General features: G+C 35.4%; 1 protein-coding gene across 2 annotated transcripts in view; it reads right to left on the bottom strand.

Moving 5' to 3' along the window:
• Positions 1-18,746, bottom strand: part of LOC131155789 (carbon catabolite repressor protein 4 homolog 4) — a 66,177-nt gene extending 47,431 nt beyond the window's left edge. Inside the window, exons 1-3 of one of the 2 annotated variants that reach the window (XM_058109194.1) lie at positions 18,468-18,746; positions 13,967-14,064; positions 3,684-3,724 (exon numbers count right to left, since the gene is read on the bottom strand). In XM_058109194.1, the coding sequence (XP_057965177.1) occupies positions 3,684-3,724; positions 13,967-14,064; positions 18,468-18,523 (195 nt within the window). In that variant the 5' untranslated portion in view covers positions 18,524-18,746. The remainder of the gene's footprint in view (positions 1-3,683; positions 3,725-13,966; positions 14,065-18,467) is intronic. The other variant, XM_058109195.1, reaches the window with a different exon arrangement.
• Positions 18,747-19,316: the final 570 nt, after the last annotated feature.

Genomic DNA, 19,316 nt, shown 5'->3' with positions numbered 1-19,316 from the left:
TTTCCCCTTCCGCTTGCATGATAGATCCAAGATATCGAAATTTATGAATGTTATTAATTTTTTACCAAGTTTAATCTTCTCCCCACTAGTCCTTACATCACTAAAATTACATTTCATATATTTTGTCTTAGGCACTCTATCATAGGCTTTCTCTTAGTCAATAAAACCATACGCAAGTCTCTTTTCTTTTCCCTAAACTTTTCCATAAATCTTATTAAATGATAAATGGCTTTTATTGTCAATCTCCTAGCAATAACACCAAATGGATTCATTAGAACCCTTGTTTCTAGCCTTACTATTTGTTCAATTATCCTTTCCAATAGTTTCATCATATGACTCATAATCTTGATTCCACTATAGTTAATATAGTTTTGAATATTGTCTTTGTTTTTGTATGAAGGTATTAACATGTTTTTCCTCCATTCTTCTAGCATAATCTTGGTTTTTATAATACAATTGAATAGATTAGTTAAGCATATACTTCCTTTATCCCCTAAATATTTCCAAACTTCAATTGGTATGTTACTCATTTGGCCCTATAGATTTCCCACTTTTCAATTTTTTTGAAGTCATCTTAACTTCAAGGACTCTTAACTTTGGGAATAAATCTCCTATTTTTAGTCCTTTCCTCATTTTTCACTTCCAATTTCAAGCTTCCGTTTTGGTTTTCAACTTATTAAAATATCTCCTCCACCTCTCTTCTATGTCTTCTTCTTTAGTTAAGACATTACCATTCTCGTCCTTTAAACATTTTACATTACCTAAATCTTTGCATTTTCTTTCACTAACTCTAGCAGTATTCTTTTGGATCCTCTCCATAAATTAGTACCTAATAAGGTTGACCCTATGTCACAATGTATATGCATTAAGATATTGAAAACTTAATTTTTCTTTTTTATAGAAAAATAAATCCATTAATATTTACGGGAGAATTACAAGGAAAAGAAAATAAGATGTCCACCCTCATAAAAACATAAGCAAAGAAGCAAAAACAATTACATCCAAGCCCCTTTCCAATCCCTTTAAAGATGCAACAACAAAATTCCTAAAAGAATTCCAAAGAATGAGGCCAAAAAATGCCGTGAAAGTAACCCTACCCCAAAGAAAATGCACAGAATTTGTTTTTGCCATTGAAGACCGTCGCATCCCTTCCGCAGGGTCTAAAAAATGCCAAAACGTAGCACATTTCCATAAATCTATTCCCCTCTTACTCCTCCCAGAACCTCTGTACTGCATCAGCAGAAAAACATCAACACTTTGGGAAAGAAACAGAGCCTGCTCAAAAACTGAGAAAAAAAAAAAACACAAAAAACAAAAACAAAACGAAAGCTGTCTAGCCACCTGAAAATGGAAAAAACAAATGATCTCTGGTCTCGCTCACTCCCAAACACATGACACAAATATTTGGACTTATGGCCATGTACGTCTCCTCATTTTCAGGAAATCATTAGTATTAAGCCTCTAAAGAGTCAGAGTCCACATAGAAGCCCTGATCTTACAAGGAATCTTGGCCTTCCAAATAAAATGGATCAAGGGAAAATAAGGACACAGCATTTTCAACAACTGGGAAAGAAAAGATTTTGTAGAAAACAAACCTGAAGAATCCCCAATCCAAACCCTCAAGTCACCACCCATTCAGGAACAAAAGAATCCAGCACTTGCAACAACATGGTCATATCCTCAACCTTGCTCTCATTAAGGAAGCTTGATGCATTTAACAAACTGCAATAGAATCTAACGTTACGCTTGCAGTTGGAAAATTGAGTAGGTTTACTCATAAACCTAGTTATGAACACTGAAAAGAAAATAGACTTCTAAGATATTTGAAAGGTAAAATAAATTATGGCGTGCAATATTCTGGCATTGAATTTACTTTGGAATGGTTTTGCAGTGCAGTTTGGCTGCAGATAATGTGGATCCATACTCAACTGCTGAATGGATTTTCTGCGCTTAATACACAAACGAATCTATGGACTTTATAATAAGATGTGAAGATCTCAGGGTGATTTTTAGACTAGATATGGAGAAAACATATGTTCATTTAAATTGGTTAGTTCCTTATATAATTGTAAAAGGGGATGGGAGTCAGGAAGAGGTGGAGGAGGTGGGTTCATTCTTTCTTCTCTTCCTGTGTTTGAGTGAATGGATCATTTTTTCCCAAGCTCTCACAATTTACAACAAGGAAATCATCCTCTTCTCTTCATATTAGTCAATATGATCATGGAGGCATTCTCCAAACTTCTAAACAAAGCAACTGGCAGGAACCTTATACACAATTTGCAATTGGGTACGGTGAATATCTACTCTCTTGTCTTTAGGCAACATAATGGCATTTGTAGGTCAATCATATACAATTTAAAGGAGATTCTTTTATGTTTTGAAATGGTGGTGACAGGTTTAGGGATTTGCCAAATGTGAGGTCATTTCCAGCACGGATGATCAAAATCATTGATACTTTGGAAACCAACTCATCTTGTGAAAAAAGTAGGCTTCCTTGCACAAAACTTGAGGAGAGGAGATAGATTGGAAGGGCTAAACCTCTATAAACATTTTTTTGCACTCTCATCATCCCAACTCACTTTACCTTCATTGCTTGCTTAATGCTTGATTGATTGCTCATATCACTTGCACTAGACTAAGAAAAGGAGGGATACTTAGGTTTCATTGTATTTTAACAACCCAATTCAAACCCCTCCCCCAACCCCTACCTTTCCTGCATTGCCTCTTGGCAAACAATCAAAAAATTCCCCTCATAGAAAAGTACCCAGCTAGCAATATAGTGGCAACCCCCAGCTTGCAATATAGGGGCAAATAAAGAAGCTTGCACAGGGAAAAATGTAATTAAGGAGGGTAGTAGTAAGAGTTTGGAACCATGTACCTGGGAAAAGGTTTCAAAATTAGGAGCTTGAAGCAATTTTCTCTGTTATTCTATCAATAGGAGTGGAGAGGACAAATTGGTTTAGAAAGAAAACCTGATGGAATCTTCTCCATTCTAGGTCCTATTTCAATCTGTTAAGGAAGAATACAGATCAAACTTGGAAGATTCCCTGTTAAGTGCATCTAGGGATCATGCGCTGCCTCCAAAATGACTTTCTTTTCCTTGTATAAATTTCTGGCAGTGGACCATCTAACTAGAGAGAATTGGACAACTTCCCATTGGTGTTGTATGGGCAAGCCTAGTGAAAAAACAGAGGATCACCTTCTTATGCATTGTGAAGCAGGAGCAGAGCATTGGAGCTCCCTCTTTGCCTTAGCCTTCACAGGTAGGTGGTCTTGGCAAGACCTTTCATAAAGCAGAGCAAAGGTTCAAGTTACCAACTAGTAGAGATATTAAAGGTAATAGAGCGTTAATTACATGCACAAATAAATGTCACCTAATAATATGGCACACATGAACATCACCTGATAAGAAGGTCAACAGTACGAGAAAATAATGATAAAATCAGAACAATATGACCGTATTAAGAGGTCGTACAAAAATGCTAAATATCTTATCCCTTTCAAACCAAATTATATTAGCTAATACTAAAGAAACAAATAATATATTCATTACTATCATAGTCAACAAGAAAAGAGATTATGGAAGGGGAAAAACTTTTTGATAGTATAAAGGGGGAAATAAAAAAGAACAATGAAGAAGACAATTTTTTTAAAATGAAAAATTGGTGAGAGATTTCTCATACCTGAGCCAAAATGTTATATGAAACAAGACGAAATTTGAAGCCTGCAATATCATATATAACATGGCATGCTTATATAACAAACACTAAGCTTATATAAAAGTCAAATCATGGAAAATTTTGCACAGTGATGAACATGATAACAAAATCAATCCAACAGTGAACCAGTGAGATTTTTTTAGATAGAAAAAGAAGAAGTTCATTAAGAAAGAAGAAGAAATTACAAAGAGGATGAGAAATGCTCACGCAATGAAAGAAACGCACAAGAAAAACAATGAAATAAGCTAAAAGAGGCAGCCAATCACGCAAAACATCCAGTAGCAAGCACCCACAATGATGCAAAAAAAAAAAAGCATTCCTGTCCCAAACAAGATATAGATGAAGCGATCACAAAAAAAACCCAATCTTCCATCCAACCAGTTTACCCAAATGGCTGCAAAACCTTTGCCTTCTTCTGCTTCCCAAACCCAACAAAATCAATCAACAATAAATCCTCCAAAGACTGAGGAGAAATCCAGCATTTACCCAACACTAGAAAAGCTTACTCCCTAACACCAAGCCACACAGCAATGCAGAACTGAATGTGCATGATCCTTACTATTAGCACAACACAAAAGACAAACACCAGGGGAAAGGACCATGTATGGTCTTCGAATCTGCATAGATTTGGTGTTAACTCTAGTAAGAATGGCAATCTACACAAAAGCCTTTGCCTTCAAAGGAATTTTTGCCCTACACAGACAATTAGCAATAGAAAGAGAATGAAGAGAACAGTTTAGATGGGAGTAAAATGATTTACATGAAAAAAAAAAAAACACCATAATTACCCACACACCAGCCTCTAACTTTCCCAACATGAGAATATTTTAAAAAGTCCCACAAACCTATGGGAGAAGAAAGCTCCTCAATCTCCCCATCATTAAGATTCTAAAAATTTAAATCAAAAGAAACCTCTTGAATAAAGAGGAAAGAAGAAATAAGAACATCAAGAAAGAAAGTTAAGATGAATAGAAGGCAACTCAGAAACACAGTTCTCCTACCCAATGATCCTTCCAAAACCAAACCCTAAAACTGCCTTCCACTTCCTATTTAAAACAAGAAAAGAAGAAAGGATACACTTGCAAAATGAATTTCCATGGGCTTTCATGAGTAATTCAAGCTATTAAATTAGCATCTCTTCTCCTGCAGACCAAATTTACTTTTAACATCCATATGCGATTGAGAATCTGTTTTCCAAAGGGGAAAAACAACCTAGCCACTGACCCACCATAGCAGTGCTCTAAAACACCAACTTACCAAGACCCAAGCCCCGAGCCCCCTCCTCCTTAGACCTACAAACAACCTCCAACTCACAAGATAATCCCTCCTCTGGACAACCCCTGACCAAAGGAAAACTCTCATAAACCTCTCTAGGCAATTAGCAACCCCCACCAAAATCTTAAACAAGGATAAAAATAAATAAATAAATAAAAAATACAACGAAATTGAAGAGATACACACCTGGATTAAAGTAGTGCAGCTTCCCAAGGCGAAAATCATACCCTTCCACCCATCAAGACATTTAGAGACTAGCAGTCACAAGATCCCAAAATCCCCTGGACTAAGGATTTCCCACCTAAAGAAACTCCTAATGTAAATCAAAAGGCCACTGCAGAATCTGACAACCTACAAGAACTACAAATCTGGAAGTCACCTTCAGACTCAGATTAATTGCAGGCTGCAGCTGGGCCACACTTAGCTAAATATCTTAAGACCAGAGAGGCAGATACTAACTCAAAAACCTGTAATATGGTGAGAATTACAAAATACTTCCTGTCATTTGAGAATAAAAAAATAGCACCATCAGCAGAAAACTGCAAATGAGAAACAACCACATCACCCTTCCAACAGCAAACACCTTGTACAAAACCCCTTTCAATCTTTGAAGAATTGGGTAAAATGGAAAACCTGATCACAATGATAGGTCTCTCCCTCTATTTATAATATATGCCAAGTACATAACAATGACCATATTACCCACACCTTCTCACTCGCTTACACTTACTAGGACAGTAATAACACAATTAGTAACACTAAGCACTAATAACACTCACCCCTAAAGTTGGAGCATAGATATCATATGTTCCTAGCATGTTACATACGGGCTTAACTCAAGCACCTCCCAAGGCTTTTGTGAATAAATCAGCAAGTTGAAATTCAGACTTCGCATGAACCGTAATCAGCTTCTGCACAAGTTTGAGGCAGACAAGTGACAATCAACTTCATTGTGTTTCATCCACTCATGGAAGACTAGGTTAGAGGCAATATGAATAGTAGCATAATTATCACATATCAACTCCATAGGCCAAGAATGTGGAGAACCAAGTTCTTCTAACATGCTCTTAGCCAAATAAGCTCACATGTAGTGTGTGCCAGAGCCTAATAATCTAACTCAGCACTCAATCAAGGCTGCCATAGTCTGTTTCTTCCTTTCCCGATACCAAGTTACCACCTGGTAGAAGGTGAACAAGCCCAATCTGCATGTTTATATCCCTAAACATAAAATGTGACCCTAATCTTTATATAAGAGACCTCTCCTAGGTGCACCTAGTATATGAAGATACAAATGACTATACCCAATGACTTGTTTTTGGAGAATCAAGAAATTAGCTCACAACACTTGTTACAAAATATACATTGATTTGAGTGACTGTAAGATAATTCAACTTCCCAAAAAATCTCCGGTATCTTCGAGGATCGGCCAACAAATCACCCACATCTGGCACTTACTTCTTGTTAGGATCCATAGGTGTCTCCATAGGTTTAAATCCCAACAGCCCAATCTCATCTAAAAGGTCAAGAACATATTTTTTGAAAAGACAGTCCCTTTATAAGATCTAGATACTTCTATATCCAAGAAGTATTTCAATGGCCCTCAAGGGCCCTTGATATGAAATTCAGTCTATAGAAAATGCTTCATAAGTTCGATACCTCAATGATCATCACCAATGATCACAATACCATCCACATACACCCTACCAAAAGTAGTACGACAATAAAATATAGAATGATCTATCACGCATTGCTAAAGACCAAACTTGAGTAACAGCACTGAATTGAACAAACCATGCTTTGGGATCAGACCATACAAGGATTTCTTGATTCAACACACTAGTCACGACTCTCCTTTAGCAACAAACCCGAACAATTGCTCCATGTAGACCTCCTCCTAAAGATCACCATGTAGGATGGCATTTTTCACATCTAATTTAAGCAAAGGAGATGGCTAAGGAGATGAACAAACAAGCAAGCTGGGCGATCGAGAAGAATGTGCCAAAATAATCCAAACAATGCCCCTCAGAGTAACCCTTGGCAATAAGATGGGCCTTCAAACAAGCCAAAAAACCATGTAGATTGAATTTCACAAACCACAATATGCACCAAAGGACAACCAACCACAAACTTATCAAGAGGAAGGAAGTTCCAGCTCCCAAGAATCATTACCTAATAATGCATGCATCTCTTCAACCATTACAATCTTCCACTCAGAATGAGATAAGGCAAATGGATTTTGGAAGAGCAACTGAAGACCAATTACTAACAAAACAATAATATAAGGGTGACAAGAAATCATAACAAACAAAATTAGAGATTGGATGCTCAGTAAAGGTGCTTTTACCTTTCCAAACAGCGATAGGATGATCAACTAGAGGTGTAGAAATGAAATCTAGAGAATGCTATCCTCCCTCGAGTCATCATATGTATACCTACAAATTGGGATGATCCAAGCAACAAGAAGGACTCAAATTGGATGGAGGAGCAAAAGGACCAGAAAAACATAAAATATTAGGACCTAGAAGGCTAGGTAGAGAAAAGGACTCATAAAGGTCAATATAACTCAAAGAATTAGAATAGTAAAGTGCAGATAGAAAGGAAGGATGTAAAGTAGGGCTATAGCATCGATATCCCTTTTGAGTATGAGTAGCCCAAAAAAATACATTTGATAGTGAAAAGATCCAACTTATCCATTCCTAGATGTAAATGATGGGCAAAAGACTCACAGCCAAATATACAAGGAGGAACTGCGAACAAAGGAGCTTTTGGAAGATAACTAAATATGGGATTTTACCATCAAGGGCAAAGGACAACATTTTATTGATGAGAGAGCAAGCAATTAGCATGACATCACTCCAAAAAATGACTTTCATTTAATTCAAAAAGGGTACGAACGACTTCAAGAATACGCCTGTTTTTCAACTCTACAACACCATTTTTTAATGGAGTGTAGGCACAAGATAACTGATGGATCATACTAGGATTAGTCATAATAGGTACCGAATTAAGTACTAAAGTATTCCTTAGCATTATCACTACGAAGTGTCATCAAACTAAGTCCTTATTTGATAAGGCACAAAATATATAAAACAACTCCTAATGATCTTTCATTAAATACAATCAAGTCATTATGGAGTAGAAAAGTACACCAGCCTCATGTCCTGCCAATGGTCTTTCTCATCTTTCAAGTCTTGAAAAGCAACAGAATCAAGAAAGAAGGTTACAAAACAATTTAGAAACTTATAATCTTACATATAGAAATGAGATTGAAGAGGGATTCAGGAATGTACAAGACAGAAGAAAAAGAGATGGAGAAAGATTCACTTTTCCTATCCCTTTAATTGTGACAGGACTTATCAGCAAAGGCTCAGTATAGATTTTTAAAATACTGGTGGGCTGAAGAAGTTGGTTACACCTGTCATATGATCAAAGGCAGCAGAATCAATAACCCAAGGAATAGTGGGACAGATTCTAATTGACATGCAGACTGTAGGATTACGTTTTTGAGCAAAAGATGCAATGTGATGAGATGCTTGTTGGTATGCCTAATACAGCAAGAACCTTGATACTCCTCCCTTCTGAGACAGTTATAGTGCATCGCTCACCAACAGCAGAACAAGTGACTAACAAGGGAAATATACTATTGGGATTTGGAGACTCCATCCCAACACATTCAAACCCTTGACACAGGAGCAAATTAGAAATACACAGCAAACAGCATGCTTTTGGAATTCATAGACTCCATACCAATGTTTCAGGCAGAAAGAATTCAATAAACACTGACAAACAGCTTCCCGCAGCATCAAACAATCATTCCTTGAGTGCCGCACATGAGCAACTAAAAAAGGTGGGATCGTTGGACAAAAACATTACCAAAAACTTCAATAATATGTTTGTACAGGGATTCAAACAGTGGAGGATGACTTCAACCCAGAAACATGCCTGTAAGAACCTTCAAGTGCTGGAACGTGGGATTGGTTTTGCCTTTCTTCGACCAGCACATGAGGGCTCATGGAATTAGCTCCAGCAATGGGATTTCAATGATGGCAAATCAGCAATGTCTGTGCGTGGCTACGGTGTTAGTTTTGTGAAATCTATAGGGTTCTTTTTGTTCTAAACTGGCAATGCCGTCCAGGACTGTCATGGCTTCCAGTGTACCAAAGTTCAAATCCTGAGTTCTCAATTTTTCTAGCTGTTGTGTTGAGCATGGAATGGTGGGATACATTGATTAGAAGGAAAATTAACTTAATCTGCCCTCAAGAGACGAAATAGGTAGGGGAGAAAGGTAGAGAAATTTAGAAATCAGAATTTAATTACTTAGATTTTGCAATGTCCTATGATTTGGTTATATTGAATACCAACTTTATAAAAAGAGAAGAACATTGAATAACTTTCAAGAGTGGGCAAAATAAAAGCCAAATAAATTTCTTCTTAACTAGGAAGCAGAATCATCTATCATGTAATAAGTGTACAGTTATCCCAGGTGTAAGTTTGACAACACAACAAAATCCTATACATATATATATATATATATATATATATATATATATATATATATATATATATATATACACACTAAAAAATGTAAGAGAAAAAGAAATAAAAATTAATGCAAGAGGATTAAGCAGTGGAGTTTGAAGGGAGAAAATATAGTAAAGTTTAAAGATAAAATGATTAAACTATTAAAGAGAGTGACTGAACAGTAGGAGGGTTGATGCGAACACTATGTGGAATAGAAAGGCTAACTCTATCATAAAGATAGCAAAAGAGGCTTTAGGATAATCCAGAGGAATATACTCATGCAGTAAAGAAAGTTGGTGTCAGGATCAAAATGTCCAAAAAGTCGAAAGGCAAAAAGAAGCTGGTATAAAACATGAAAAAGTTGTAGAAATATAGAAAATCTTGAAAAGTATAAAGAGACAAGAAAAAATGCAAAAAAAGTCATTAGTGAAGCTAAACATATAGCTTATGATACTGTATATACTATACTAGATACAAAAGGAGAAAGAGACATAAACTTGCTAGAGCTAGAGAAAGAAAATGTAAAGATTTAGGTAATATAAAAAGTATGAAGGACAAGAAAGATAATGTCTTAATCAAAGAAGAAGACATAAAAGAGAGGTGGAGGAGATACTTTAATAAGTTGTTTAACTAAAAGCTTGAGCTTGGAAGTGACAAATAAGGAGGAGACTAAAAAGAGATTTTTTTCAATAAATTAGAGTCCTTGAAGTTAACATGGCTTTAAAAAAAAGATGAAAAATGGGAAATCTATAGGACAATATAGCATACCAATTGAAGTTTGGAAATGTTTAAGGAATAAAAGAAGTATATGGTTAACTTATCTATTCAACACTATTATAAAAACCAAGAAAATGCCAGAGGAATGGACGAAAAGCACATTAGTACATTTATAAAAACAAAGATGATATTGAAAATTGTAATAACTATAGCGGAATTAAGATTATGAGTCATATCATGAAACTGTAGTAAAGGATAAGTGAACAAAGAATAAGGCTAGAAACGGGAGTTTCAAAGAATCAATTTAGTTTTATGCCCAAGAGATCGACAGCGGAAGCTATATATCTTTTAAGAAGATTAATGGAAAAGTTTAGGGAAAAGAAGAAGGACTTGCATATGGTTTCTATTGACCTAGAGAAAGCCTATGATAGAATACCTAAGGAAGTTCTTCAATGGGTTTTAGGAAAGAAGGGAGTGTGAAGAAGATATACTGAGGTCATTAAGGATACATATGATAAAGCAACGACTAGCTTTGGGACTGTAGGAGAGGAATTTAGAGAATTTCCAGTTACAATAAGTGTACATCAAGGTTCTACTTTGAATCCTTATCTTTTCGCTTTAGTGATTGATGAACACAGTAGGAATATCCAAAACGAGATCCCTTAGTGTATGTTGTTTGCAGATGATGTCTTGATTGATAAAAGTAGGAGCAGTGTGGAATCTAAGTTAGAACTTTGGAAAACTATTTGAGTCTAAAGATTTTACAATAAATAGGGAATATGATAGAATATATGAAATGTAATTTCAATAATGTAAGGGAGAATGCTGGAGAGAAGATTAAACTTAATAATTAAGACATTAATAACACTATATTTCAATATCTTGGATCTATTATGCAAGTGGAAGGGGAAATTGAAGAGAAAGTAACACAAATAGTTAAAGCAAGTTGGGTAAAATGGAGAAGTGCATCAGGCATTTTGTGTGATCATAGAATACCCTTAAAATTAATATGAAAGTTCAATAAGACGACTATAAGGCCAGCCATCCTTTATAGATTAGAATATTGTGCAACTAAGAAACAATATGTAGAAAAAGTAATAGCTTCCGAAATGCGAATTTTAAGGTAGATGAGTGATATAACATTAAAAGATAAATTAAGGAAAAAACATATATGCCATAAACTAGGCATGGCACTGGTCAAAGACAAGATAAGGAGGGGCAGCTTAGATGGTTTGGGCATTTGAAACGCAGGTTTAGTAGTGCACCTAGGAGTAGTGAGTTGGTTATTGTTTTTGGTATTAAAAGGGGTAGGGGTAGACCTAAATAACCTATAATGAGATAGTGTGGAAGGATTTAATAACTCTTAAGCTAGAGGAGAAAAATGTTCTCGATTGGATGAATTGGCAAAAAAAAACACTCATGTAGCCCACCCCACCTAGTGGGACTTAAGGTTTGTTGTTGTCATTGTTGTGGCTTCCTGTTTCTTAGGCCTACGGTGGTGCTTGCAATTCTCCTATGATGGTATACATGCAGCAGGGATTTAGACTTTTAGAATTTGGTTTTGACGGTGGCTGTGACAATTAGGGTTTAGTTCTTAGAATCATGCTCTTATACCATGTTGAAGAATTAGGTAAAAGCAAAAGACTTGATCACAATGATAGGTCTCTCCATCTATTTATAATATATGCCAAGTACATACAGTGACCATAACTCACCAACTCACACTTACTAACACAGCAATAACACACAATAGTAACACTAAATAACTAGTAACGCAACCTATCAATTATCATACTCAACACAACAGCTACTAAGATTTATATATATATATATACCAAGGGATCATTTGGAACCACTTATAATAAGTACTTTTGTTAAAAAAAAAAAAGTACTTATATGGAGAAGTACTTATAGTATGTACTTATTTGAATAAGCACTTAAGTCTTCGACTGACCATTAATAATCTCAAAAAAAGAGGTGGAAGAAAGACAACCTCTAATCCAACCCTACCACTGAGCCTCAAACCCCTATAGAAGACCCCATCCAAAAAAGACCAACTAAACCTCTATCAAAGGGCCAAAGGCCTTCTCAAAGTCCAACCTAAAATCAAACCCTTCTTACTCTTCCCAACATCCTCCACAACTTCATTGGCTACAAGGGCAGCATCCAAGGGTCCAATCCGTGACTCTGGGAGAATATTTTAATAGTATTAAGTTTGAATTGGCGAGAACAACAGTCCAATAACCATCCCCATTAAGTGTGACCCATAAAGTTGAGAAATTCCAGGACCACTCTATCCCAATATTAATAAATAACTGGCATGAAAGTAGTGCTTTATTTAATTCTCTCTAATCAAATCAACCTCACTGATGAAAACAATTAGCATAGTAATGATCACATTTGAATTCAATTAACCCAACAAAGTAACAGTAAAGAGCAGCTTTAGTGGCAGTTTTGATTGACGAAACTGAAATTCTAACTTTTAGGGACCTAAAAACAAATTTAAGTCAGAGAGAACAAAGTGACATGCTGTTGCAGTAACAACAACAACAAGAAACCAAACCTTCAGTCCCACTAGGAGGGGTTGGCTACATGAATCCTTTTCCGCCAATTTACACGATCATGAGCAATTTTCTCCAACAAATTAAGGGCTATTAAATCCATACTCTCATTCCAAGTTATTTTAGGTAAAACCCTTCTACTACGCCTTACAATTACTAGCTCACTCCTCCTCACTGACGCACTATTTGGCCTACATGGCAGATGCCTAAACCATCTTAGTCGTCCCTCCGTTATATTCTACAAGAGTTACGTCTAACTTACCACAAAGAAAACAGTATCAGGTTCAACAACAAACATTTTTTATTTTTTTTTTGAAGAACAAAGAATTATATTAAAGGAAGAAAGAAGATTACAATCAAAAAAACAGAAAAGGAAAATAGAGAAGGCAAGGAGGACAAGATATCCTCTTATTACAATAAGAAACCAACTAAACACTAGGTAAATACAAAAAAAGTTGAAACAAAGCAATTTAAGAAAGTAGAGCCAGTCAATCCCACTGCATGTCTTCCAAAGAAACATGTCGGAAGAATCCATTTGCCCAACACTAAAGCAGCACCAAAAAGACCATTTTGCTCCAAAGCATATTACTAGAAGTAGCAACCCTTTAAAGATTTTGGCATTTATTTCCATCCAAATGCACCAAATAATAGCTCCAAAGAACTTTCCTCTCTCTTAGCAAAGCCTCCAAACATTGTAATACAAACAATCAAAAGAAGTCAAGCATACCCAATTTTCTCCTAAACTCCCAAAAAAACAAATATTCGAACAAAAAGCCAGAGCAACAAAAACAAAAACAAAAAGAACAACATTCCTTCTCATAAAAAATCGAAGATGAAGTGGAGAAAATGACAAATAATATGCAATTGTAGTCATTTAGGCACAAAATACAGCAGAAGAACAAAATATTGCATTAAAAGCAAACAAACAAAAAGTAGTAACACAACAACATAAGTAAAACAAATAGAAACTAAGGCATATAAGAAAATGCTTAGTTTTCCACTCCCAGCTCCACTTCCAAATCCAACTAAATTTCCTATTCAAATCACAAAGCACAAAGTCAGAAGAATGACAACATCATCAAGTATAAAAAGATTTATATCAACCATGTGAATGTGATACAAAAATGGTTGAATTATACAAAATTGAATCAAAATTAAATAGTACGCACATACCAGAAAGATCACTTCTATTATTTTCACTCTCTTTTATAGAGTTGAATTTTGGACATACTGGTACAGCTATTGTGCTCATTTTGCCTAAACAATTTCTCCTGAAGATCAAAATATTAGAATGTTGCCAAATTTCTTTCAAAAACACAAATTTCATAAATAAGGAAGAGAGCATGACCCAATAAAAAAGTAAATAGATTTAGCATTTTTTTAATTCAAAAACAGTATTTTCATGCAATATTTCAATAATGGTGCCATTATTTTGAAAGAAAACCAAGTAAAAAGGGAACATCCACAACCAATCCACCACAAGGCCCATTCTATGTTTTCTTGTCTATCATACTTTTCTCGTTTTAGCCAATCATACAAAAAACAACAAAAAACATTCTCAGATGTCATTAGAAAAAAAAAAACATATAATTAATCCTTTTAGAAGCAAAACTACAAATTTGTAAACAAAAAAGCATTTCGGGTTGTATGATAGAAAGGTCATCTACGAATATTCAATATACAACAACAACAATCGAGCCTCACATCTAACAAGGTGGGATTGGCTACACGAGTCCTCTAATGCCATTTGCAAAATCTAAGGCAATGTCCTCCAAAAGTTGGATTATTGTCAAAACTCACAATCTTGGTCCAAGTTATCCTATGTATACCCTCCCTTAACTACTACCACTAACAACAACTAACTTGCCCCTCCTCACAAGTATGTTATTTGACCTACGTATCAAGTGCACAGACTATCTTAACCTCCCATCCCTCGTTTTATCTTCTATAGGTTCTATGCAACTAAGGATATTTGTTCATTCCTTATTTTATATTTCAAAGTTATACCACTCATCCATCTTAGCATTTCATTTCTGTAACTTTTACTTTTTGGACATATAGCTTCTTGGTTGTTTGACTTCCTCAATATACCAAGAGAGTGAAGACCTTAGTGATTTTGATTGCGATGAGGGTCTGCTCTTGGACAAGATTATGAGTCAATATGGTTATGTTTCTTATTCATGTGATATGCTTAGAGATTTAATGTATATGTTGCCTCCTCCATTACAAAGATTGGAGGGATTTAGCAGTTTCAAAAAATGATGGTATGGATAAAAAGCAATTGGCTAATAATGGAATTTTCCCTCCCTTGTAGAGGAGTTTCTAGGAAGAATCTTCAAGCTTAGTATTTATTTGTAAAATTGGGTATACACATGTTAGACAATGGAGGAAATGAAAAGTAGTTAAAAGGTGGTAAAAATAGAGCTAAGAATGGTCAAGGAACAAGAAAATTAAGAGTGTTCAGTGAATTATGGTGGGACGGGTTTAAAAGAGGGGCTTTCTCTGTTAATTTTGTGTAGTTTTTTTTTTTTTTTTAGGACTGCCAATTACTATGCTCACCTATGTTATAATTTCTCTCTCTCTCCCTCCCTTCTTTAAATTATCTTCTTTTTTTATCAAACAAAAAAAATCTCGACAATCGAGTTTAATATTTTCTCCAATATTCCTCCTAAAATGACTAAAATTACATTTTATGTATCAGGTGCTTATATTTATCTTCAATACTTTAAGTATTAAACTTCTCTCAATAATTCACTTTATATTCTAGTCCACCTCTAGTTTCATCAAGCAAAACAATATGATCTGTAGACGACATACACTATGGAATCTCATTTTGGATATTCCTAAAAATTTCATTCATAACTAAGGCAAAAAATAAATACTCAATGCAATGTAAATATATTGTGATTGAAAACTACCTCTCCAACTGTAGTCCTGACACTAGTCACTACCCCATCATGCATATCCTTATAACATCTACTGACTATATACTCCTTTTTTTTTTCTAAAATGGCCATAGAACTTACATAGGTACCTATTATAGAATTTCTCTAGGTCAAAAAAAGCCAAGTGTAAATCCCTTTTCCACTCCCTAATTTTTCAACAAATTTTCTTATATGTATATATATATATATATATAGCTTTGGTAGTTGATGTTCCAAGCAAAAAACCAAACTTAAAAAAAAAACGGGGGGACAGCCTTGTGCACAAAGCTCTCATGTACGCGGGTCCAGGGAATAGGCGGACCACAATGGGTCTATAGTACGCAACCTTACCTTTCATTTTTGCAAGAGGTTGTTTCCATGCCTCGAACCCGTGACCTCCAGGTCACACGATGACAACCTTACAATTGTGCCTAAGCAGAAAACCAAACTGATTTTCTAAAACTCAAGTTTACTCTTTGTTGTTGAAGTAGCTCTTCCCAAAGTTTCATTGTATAAATCATAAGTTTAATTCCAAAACAATTATACAGTTTTGAATATCTCTTCAAGTGCTTTTCTTCTGATCATCTAACATTTTCTATCCCCTATAATTTTTCTAAAAATAAATAAATAAATAAAAGTTAGTTAACCATATTACTCTACAATCTCCTAAGCATTTCCAAACTTTATCATCTCGTCCTACAACTTCTATATTTTTTATATTTTTTAATGCTCTTAACTCGATTAACTCTAATTTTTGGATGAATTTCCTCATTTTTCTATTATATGTTTAAGCCTTCTAGTCAAGTTTCCAATAAATCGCTTACTAAAATATCCGTCGAATTACTTCCATATCTTCTTCTTTATCCAAAATACTATCATCCCCATTTTCTACACTATTTTTACAGGAAAAAAAAAAAAGTATTAAAGAGAAGAGAAGCCACAACAAGGAGCATAAGAAAGCCTCCTTAAAACCAAATAGAAAAAGCAGGGAAAGCATCATAACACAACTGCCAACCAATAAAGCTTAAGATCAAAAAAAGACAACGCTTCAAAACAACAAAGCCCACTATAATGCCATATATTAAATCCATCCCAGAACATTTAGCTAGACATCCTCCGATCCTCTTCCTCGAGAAAATATACTCTTTTCTTTACCTATCTCTAACAAGTTTAAAAATGTTCCCTCCCCATTTTTAGCACATATTATAGTATATAAATTATTATATGCTCTAAGATTAGCTTCGCCAACGATTTTCCTATTTGCATCCTTTTTTTGCCTCTTTATTTATTTTTTTTTGGATACGCCGGGTTTCCTAGACTTACACGTCAAACTAATCTTACGCCTATTTTGCCTCTTTATATTGTTCCATATTCCTACATTGTTGCCAACTTGCCATGTCTTAAAACATATTTTATCTTACCTACTTTTTGGAAGTTGTTATTCCACCACCAACTCCCTTCACTAATCATGCATCTTCCTATAGGTTCACATAAGACCTCTTTTGTTCTCTCTATTAAAACTAGTCATCCTATTCCAAAGAATATTAGTGTCTACATTATCTCATATTGTTCAGACACATTCTTTCATCAATTTATTTTTGAATTTTATTTTATATTTTCTCCATGTTCTACCACCTTGTTCTCTTCCATTAATCTATGTTACCCTTTCTCTTCCATTTTTCAATGCATATATATAATACTAACACTCAAAGTTATCTACTTAAGAATAACTCTTAATTCTTACTAGTTAAGAAGAAATTTATTGGATTTTTATTTTGTCCACTCTGGAAGATTATGCAGTTTTCTTCTCTCTTGAAGCACATACTCATCGTTACAAGATCAAGTGACATGTAAAACTTTAAGATGGTATCACCGGACTCATTATCTCCATATCCATGTCATCCAACCATCCTCTCATTAGCCATAACCTTTTTGTCCTTTACTAAGTCAGCATTGAAAACCGCTCCCACAAATATTTTCTTCCTCCCTAAATTCCTTTACAAAATACCATCCATATCTTCCCGAAATTACCTTTTAAGGTTTGTTGCTAATTTGATATTATCTTCAACTAGCTTTTTTACCTGCCAACTTCGAGAATGATGTGGGAACCGACACTGCACCCAAGTGTCCAGGCACCAAATTGACACAATGCCTCACTTTTGCAAAGTTTTTGCTACCACGGTGGTGGGAGTGTAACATGTCCCCCAATAAATATTTTGTAAAGATTCATAAAATTTTGACAAGTTTTGCACTTGTAGTTAGCTACCTAATGCAACCCTCTTTCTTTACCCAGGTTAAAAGATTCCATATGATTAACATTTTTGGCATGTATCTTCTTTGCCTTTCCTTCCACAGAAGAATCGCAAATAATATGTTATATCCACGCACAAGCACACAGTACACGCACACATGCCCATTACTGTTCAGTCTTACAAAGTGAAGTTTGGAAACAATAGGTCCCCCCTCAAACACACGCACAAACAATATACTTTCCAACAAAATCTCAAAAATTCAAACCAAGCGTTTCCTTTCTAGATGAACTAAAATAAAAAGGGCATTTTGAAAGAGTGCTTGTGCATGCATTCAAGCTAATCATTGCAGACAAACCAAACACTTACAAGAAGAGGTAAAAAACAAACAAGCACGAAGAACAGCAACAGTGTTCCAGCAAACAATAGCATCGTATTAATTTGATTATAGAAATCAACCAAGAAATTGAGAGATGGGTAGGGGAGTATAAGGGCAAGCACCTCGGGAATGAAGAGGACGAGAGCAGACGATGAAGCACGGAAAGAGTCTTTTTCATTACGATACTTCCCCTATTTGTGTATGGTTTTAGAATTTTATAGCGACAACAGATTTAAAACTGAGGCAGTAATATAGGCTTCACGTACAGCCACACAGAGCCTCTTGGCGAGAATCGCAGAGGATTGATGCGAACAGAGGAAGCCAGCGCAGTACAGGAGCTCTCGGGGAGCCTGTGTGTGGGCTTAGGGCGGTAAGAAAAATAAAATTACAGGAAACCCGGGTCTTTTTTAAATTGCATACCGCTCCCGGGGGGCTGGATGAAAATAGTCCCAATTCTTCCGAGATGCCTAAAACACAGTTTGAAAGTGGTAGCCTGTCCAATTTACCTACTCAAATAACAAGAAGTGCTACCCTGGGTGGTGGTGCAAGCTGATCTTTCTTGTCTCTAAGATCAAATTCGAGTTTAACTTAAGTTAAAATCAGTTATGAGAGGTGTTGCTGTCTGAAAATCAAACGATTTTCGTAAATCGCTTCCTGATCACAACTATCTAAAAAGAGTCAATGATGGCTTTGAGGACCCGAAATGTATTCCGAAAAATCACTCTGATGCTTAAGTAAAAGACTAATAAGAGGTTATGAATTGCAACAATAGAAAGAGTGAGTATGAATAAGATGTTTTACCTCTTCTCCAAGTCCCTTTTTATAATAGTGGAGATTGTCCCTCCGTTGATCCGACATTTATGAGCGTATTATTGCGCTTATGGGGGTTATAAAATTTTATGGGCATTTATATGGGGTTTTTTATTGTAGTCATATAACGGTTCCTCTCATGAATGTATATCTATTAAAGT

Source organism: Malania oleifera, chromosome 5 (genome assembly GCF_029873635.1).
Source record: "Malania oleifera isolate guangnan ecotype guangnan chromosome 5, ASM2987363v1, whole genome shotgun sequence".
Lineage (NCBI taxonomy): Eukaryota > Viridiplantae > Streptophyta > Magnoliopsida > Santalales > Ximeniaceae > Malania > Malania oleifera.
This window is presented reverse-complemented; position numbering and strand designations above follow the sequence as displayed.